At 48.6% G+C, this 6,121-nt stretch overlaps 3 protein-coding genes across 3 annotated transcripts; all 3 read right to left on the reverse strand.

The window, feature by feature from the left end:
• Positions 1-1,100: 1,100 nt before the first annotated feature.
• LOC136558894 (UDP-glucuronosyltransferase 1A1-like) lies at positions 1,101-2,031 on the reverse strand. Its single transcript, XM_066553663.1, has 2 exons — positions 1,180-2,031; positions 1,101-1,142 (listed from the first exon to the last, which is right to left on the reverse strand). Exons 1-2 carry the CDS (start codon positions 2,029-2,031, stop codon positions 1,101-1,103), a joined length of 894 nt encoding a protein of 297 aa, XP_066409760.1.
• An 815-nt stretch (positions 2,032-2,846) lies between these two features.
• On the reverse strand, positions 2,847-3,758 carry LOC136558895 (UDP-glucuronosyltransferase 1A1-like). Its single transcript, XM_066553664.1, has one exon. The coding sequence runs from the start codon at positions 3,756-3,758 to the stop codon at positions 2,847-2,849; it is 912 nt and encodes a 303-aa protein (XP_066409761.1).
• A 1,287-nt stretch (positions 3,759-5,045) lies between these two features.
• LOC136558896 (UDP-glucuronosyltransferase 1A1-like) lies at positions 5,046-6,121 on the reverse strand. The gene is made up of 2 exons (XM_066553665.1): positions 5,270-6,121; positions 5,046-5,069 (listed from the first exon to the last, which is right to left on the reverse strand). Exons 1-2 carry the CDS (start codon positions 6,119-6,121, stop codon positions 5,046-5,048), a joined length of 876 nt encoding a protein of 291 aa, XP_066409762.1.

Genomic DNA, 6,121 nt, shown 5'->3' on the forward strand with positions numbered 1-6,121 from the left:
TGAGGACCTCCAGGGAAGGAAACACCGGCAGCACAGGAGCTCCGGCGCTCGCTCCGCACTTCTCAGCAATCTCTGCCCCAGCCCAACTTTGTATCCTTGCTTTATCTGCTCTGTGGTAAATGTGTAATCACAGGTGTGATAAAAGCCTGCATAACCAGCAGCAAAGTTCAGCCAGCTGATTAAATATGGGGATGCAACCGATAAGCCTCGTGTTTCTATTTAAAAATCTGTTCAGCTCTTTCACCTTTGAGCGCCACGTGCCAAGCCAGCAGAGCCCCATCAGACTCCTCAAATTTGCTGCTAGACTGCAAACATCCATCTCCATGGCCAAAATTTTCCTAGATCTGCCAGCAAACTGAGGGGCTGCTCCTCAACCTGAGAGCCCCCAGCCTGCCACCTTCCTCCAGATTCCAGCTTGGGAAATAGCCCATTGAGGAAGCACAAAAAATTCACTGGCAAAGAAAGATGTAGAGAGGCAACTAGGACAGAAGCCTGAGGTGCAGTTCTCAGTAAACACCAGACCCAATTACAACAATTTATGAATTAGGGATTGCACCTGACTGCAAGGATTTGACAGCCCCACAGATGGGTTTGTAAGTCACTAAGAGAGTACCAAGTTACACAACGGTACCAATAATTAGAGATTGTAGGGACACTTAAAACTGGACATGACAGAGGAAAGAAAATCCTGTCCTCACTGGACATGCTTTGACAGGAGGTTCTCAGCGAGACCTCAGATGTCCTCTCAGAGACAATGTTTGATGAGCCTCTGACAATAGAGAACACTGAAAATCCTTCATTAAAGGAATGAAAGGAGACAGAAATGCAGATGAAATCGGCCAGATTGGACCAGAGGATAAATGTACATGTCCTCAATTTAAAGTGAGTCTTGCTTCACATCAACAGCCTTGAGGGAAGAGGCTCTGAGGAACCCACTCCAACCCAAAGCTGTCTTGGAGCAGAGACACAGGACCAATGGGGATTCTGCCAGAGATAATTCCATATACAACATTTTCTCTACCTTTCTACTCCTATAATCATTCCCAGATACCAGAAACAGCACCTCCCTGCAAAGCACGAGCAGTTTCAAACCCTCCTTTCTAATGAAAGCTGTGTTTCAGCTTCCCAGAGATTTCCAAAGCCTGCAAGGACAAGAAGAGAAAACAGAGCGTGACCCACCTGACTTAGCTTCTTGTAAGCACAATTTACTCCACTAATCAAAACCATGTTGGGCATCAAGGGTTTTGGGAAGTGCAAGACAAAGTCCAGCTTCATGAGCCAAATGGAAGCCTGGCGCAGGAGATCCGGCACGGTCACCTCCCGCTGCAGGAACTCCGAAGCCAGTTCTGCATAAGGTTGGAAGACAACGTTGCAGAGGAAGAAATTGGGGATGTCATAGAGCATGTTCTTCACCCGCTGGAGAAAGGTCATGCGGTCTGTAAGGTCTGTAAATACTCTGGGGACATAGGAAGGGGGATTGGGGCACTGCGTGGCTTGATATTCCAAACCACATGGAATTTGCTGCAGGAAATACACAGAAGGCAGGGAAAGATACTCGGCCAGTATTGCCCCACAAGGGAGGATAGGGTCTGTGAGGACGGCATCAAACTTGCTCTCCTCAAGGTACCTGATGAGCTCCTTGTTGTGGATTAAATGTGTGCAAGTGGCCAGGAACAGAGCAGAGGTCTTCTTTGCCTGTTGGTACTGTCTAATGACTCTTTCCAGAAAAGGTCCTCCTTTAAATAAATCCATTACTGACCCTTTGAAAACTTTGTCCAGCTCTTCCTGTGTGAAGGGGACTGAGTACATTTTCATCACAAAGTTCATGGATGGTTTAATGTGCAAGGAGACTTCGGGTGCCACCACCACCACCTCATGTCCCTTCTGCTGGAGCATGTCCAGCAATTCCTGCATGCTGAGCCAGTGGCTCCCATCCACCGGCACCACCAGCAGCTTCCCAGCAGCAGCCAGGCCCAGCAGGGACAGGTGCAGAAGCACAGCTGGAGGAGAAGCCCTGAGCCCTGGGGCCATTCCTGCAGGGATCACGTGAAGACTTCCAGGGAAGGAAACCCGCGGCAGCACAGGAGCTCCGGCGCTCGCGCCGCACTTCTCAGCAATCTCTGCCCCAGCCCAACTTTCTATCCTTGCTTTATCGGCTCTGTGGTAAATGTGTAATCACAGGTGTGATAAAAGACTGCATAACCAGCAGCAGAGTTCAGCCAGCTGATAGATGTGGAGGATGCAACAGATAAGCCTCATGTTTTATAACAAAACCTTTGGCACTTTTGTTACGTTTGAGCGCCACCAGCCAAGCTATTGTAGACCCTTGACACATCTGAAATTTGCTGTTACATCTCACACAGCCACCATCATCATGGCAAAATTTTCCTAGATCTGCCAGCAAACAGAGGGGCTGCTCCTCAACCTGAGAGCCCCCCGCCTGCCACCTTCCTCCAGTTTCCAGCTTGGGAAATACCCAGGTGAAGAAGCACAAGAAATTCACCAACAAAGAAGGATGTAAAGATGTAACAAGGACAGAAGCCTGAGGTGCAGTTCTCAGTAAACACCAGACCCAACTAAAACAATTTGCTATTAAGGGATTGCACCTGACTGCAAGGATTTGACAACCCACCAGATGTGATCGTCACTAAGAGAGTACCGAGTTACACAAAGTTACACAAAGTGGCTCTGAGTAGTACATGAAATCAAATCAACAAATGCAACGCACACTTTAGAGGTGAGAAGATACAGGAGTGCTATCTACAAATGGAAAGGGAGAGGAAAATTCAGGAGCATTCATCCAACCACCCAACATGGGAAGTCAATTCCCATCTGCAACACAAGATTCAAGCCTCCTGAACACCAAAATCCATCACAGCACAAATTAAAAACAAAGTGGGACCCACCTGAGGCAGCTCCTTGTGAGCACAGTTTACTCCTCCTATTGGAATGATGTTGGGCATCAAGGGTCTTAGATAGTCAAGCACAAATTCCAATCTCAGGAGCCAAACAGAGCCCTTCCGTAAGAGATCCTGCACAGTCACCTCCCGCTGCAGGAACTCTGAAGCCAGTTTTGTGAATGGGTAAAAGGCAAAATTACAGAGGAAAAGGTTTTGGGTGTCAAAGAGCAGATTCTTCACCCGCTGGAAAAAGGTCATGCGGTCTGTCAGTTCTGAAAATGACCTGGGCACATAGGAAGGAGGATTGGGACACTGAGTGGCCTCAAAATCTAACCCACACGGGATTCCTCGTAAGAAATAGACAGAAGGAAGGGAAAGATGTTCAGCCAAGATCACCCCACAAGGTACTACAGGGTCTGTAAGGATGGCATCAAACTTGCTCTCCTCAAGGTACCTGATGAGCTCTTTGTTTTGCAGCAGCTGCTCACAACTGCTGACTGATAAATTACCGAGTTTTTTCATATGTTGGTACAATTTAAGAAATCTTTCCAGAAAAGATCCTTCTTCCAATGAAGCATGTAGAAACACCTTCAAATTGTTCTCCATCTCTTCCTGTGTGAAGGGGACTGAGTACATTTTCATCACAAAGTTCTTTGATGGTTTGATGTGCATGGAGACTTCAGGTGCCACCACAACCACCTCGTGTCCCCTCTGCCTCAGGATGTCCAGCACCTCCCGCATGCTGAGCCAGTGGCTCCCATCCACTGGCACCACCAGCAGCTTCCCAGCAGCAGCCAGACCCAGCAGGGACAGGAGCAGAAGCACAACTGGTGGAGAAGCCCTGAGCCCTGGGGCCATTCCTGCAGGGATCAGCTAAGGGCCTCCAGGGAAGGAAATCCCCAAGAGAACTGGAGATACGGTGCCGGCTCCGCGCTTTCAAATGATCTGTGGCACAGCCCAACTGTGGATCCTTATTTTATGTGCTGGGCAGTGAATGTGTATTCCCTGATATGATAAAAGGCTGCAGAACAAGCATAGAACTCCTGCCAAGTCCATAGAATGGCCAGATAACTCCCATCTATCTCTATCAGAGGAACAGTAAAGAGTGCCCCAGGAAGGAGGCAGGTGTGGCTCTGGGACTGCACTTTGGTCCTTTCCCTCTGGCTGCACCTTCTTCATGTTCAGATACATCACATGTAGGAGATGTGTCACATGCACATCACCACTCAGACCTGCAGAGGCTTCTCCTATCCCCAAAGCATGGTCTGTCCCCTCTCCCTCCCTCTTGCAAAGCTCATCTTTAGGAGACCCAGGCCCCACAGCAGCTGTGGAACAGCTCTATAAGATGGTTTCTAGACTGAGGAGACAGAGAAGTTGGAAGGATGCTGGCAGGTTTCTGCAGGATATGTGATCTACATCAAGCAGCACTTCCAGTGCCCCAGACCTGCCTGAAGGAATTGCAGGGGTTGGCTTTGTGAGCTAGAAGGTTTGAGCAGAGATTTATGAGCACTTTTGAGTGTATCTTTCCACAGAACAATTCAGGGCCTAATTCTGGCTTCCTTTTTGTCACTGACAAAGCACCCATGGTGTCCAGCAGTGGTGGAGTTGTGTGAATGCTCACACGGCCAATCCCAGTGTGCACAGGCATGTCTGTCAGATGTCACAGCCACCTCCACACTTGGGGATGGGTGGAATTGCCACTGCAGCTTTGGGATCCCACCCTACACCACACAAATCCTGTGGAATATGAATGAAGAGAAAGCCAGGGCACCTAAATCATTCACCCAAGTCACCAGGTTCTCCCCTGGAACAGCAGAGGAGGCTCTCCAGGGGGAACACTGCCCAGGGCTCTTGACAACATCCCAGGGAACCCAACCACATGGCATAGTTGACTGGCTGGTATAATGGGCAAGACTGCAGCTAATCCCTCAGTGCCTGTCAAGGCCAGCTGGATGTGTCAAATCAGACCTGCTCCAGACATCAGAGCTGGGCTTTGGAGCCAGAAAAATGTTTTTAAGTTTCTCTGGAAGATCCGATTGGAACTGCTTATTATACAAATTCAAAACTTTGTTCTACTATTCACAAATTCCCTGAATCCCTTTGGCTGGCAGAATCAACGTCCCATCACAGATCCTTAGTACAGGGTCACCAGAAGATCCTGGTGTTTACCTACAACCGAGCACCAATTAAAAGCCAGAAGAAACAGCTGCCTACACAGGATGTGGAAAGTCAGCAAGAAATAAGAGAAAAACAGTTCCTTTACTGAGGATTTACCTCACTCACCAGAAATGGGAACTTGATTTCTATCACAACACAGAATTTCACCCTCCTGAACACAGAAATCCATCACAGCACGGATTAAGACCCACCTGAGGCAGCTCCTTGTGAGCACAGTTTACTCCTCCAATTGGAATAATGTTGGGCATCAAGGGTCTTGGGTACTCTAGCACAAATTCCAACCTCAGGAGCCAAACAGAGCCCTTCCGTAAGAGAACCTGCACAGTCACCTCCTGCTGCAGGAACTCTGAAGCCAGTTTTGAGTAGGGTTCAAAGGCAAAATCACAGAGGAAAACATTTGGGATGTCAAAGAGCAGATTCTTCACTCGCTGGAGAAAGGTCATGCGGTCTGTAAGGTCTGTAAATATCCTGGGGACGTAGGAAGGGGGCTTGGGACACTGAGTGGCTTCAAAATCTAACCCACATGGGATTCCTCGTAAGAAATAGACAGAAGGAAGGGAAAGATGCTCAGCCAGGATCACCCCACAGGGCACAAAAGGGTCTGTAAGGACGGCATCAAACTTGCTCTCCTCAAGGTACCTGATGAGCTTCTTGTTTTGCAAGAGCTGTTCACAGCTGGAGAACTCCAAGTCAGTGATTCTTTTCATACCTCTGTACACTTTAAAAAATCTTTCAAAAAAAGATCCATCTTCAAATGAAACCTGAAAAAACGCCTTGAAATCTTCCTCCATCTCTTCCTTTGTGTAGGAGACCGGGTACATTTTCATCACAAAGTTCTTTGATGGTTTAATGTGCAAAGTCACTTCAGGTGCCACCACAACCACCTCATGTCCCCTCTGCCTCAGGATGTCCAGCACCTCCCGCATGCTGAGCCAGTGGCTCCCATCCACTGGCACCACCAGCAGCTTCCCAGCAGCAGCCAGACCCAGCAGGGACAGGAGAAGAAGCACAGCTGGAGGAGAAGCCCTGAGCCCTGGGGCCAT

The sequence above is a fragment of the Molothrus aeneus genome, chromosome 7 (genome assembly GCF_037042795.1).
Source record: "Molothrus aeneus isolate 106 chromosome 7, BPBGC_Maene_1.0, whole genome shotgun sequence".
Taxonomy (NCBI): domain Eukaryota; kingdom Metazoa; phylum Chordata; class Aves; order Passeriformes; family Icteridae; genus Molothrus; species Molothrus aeneus.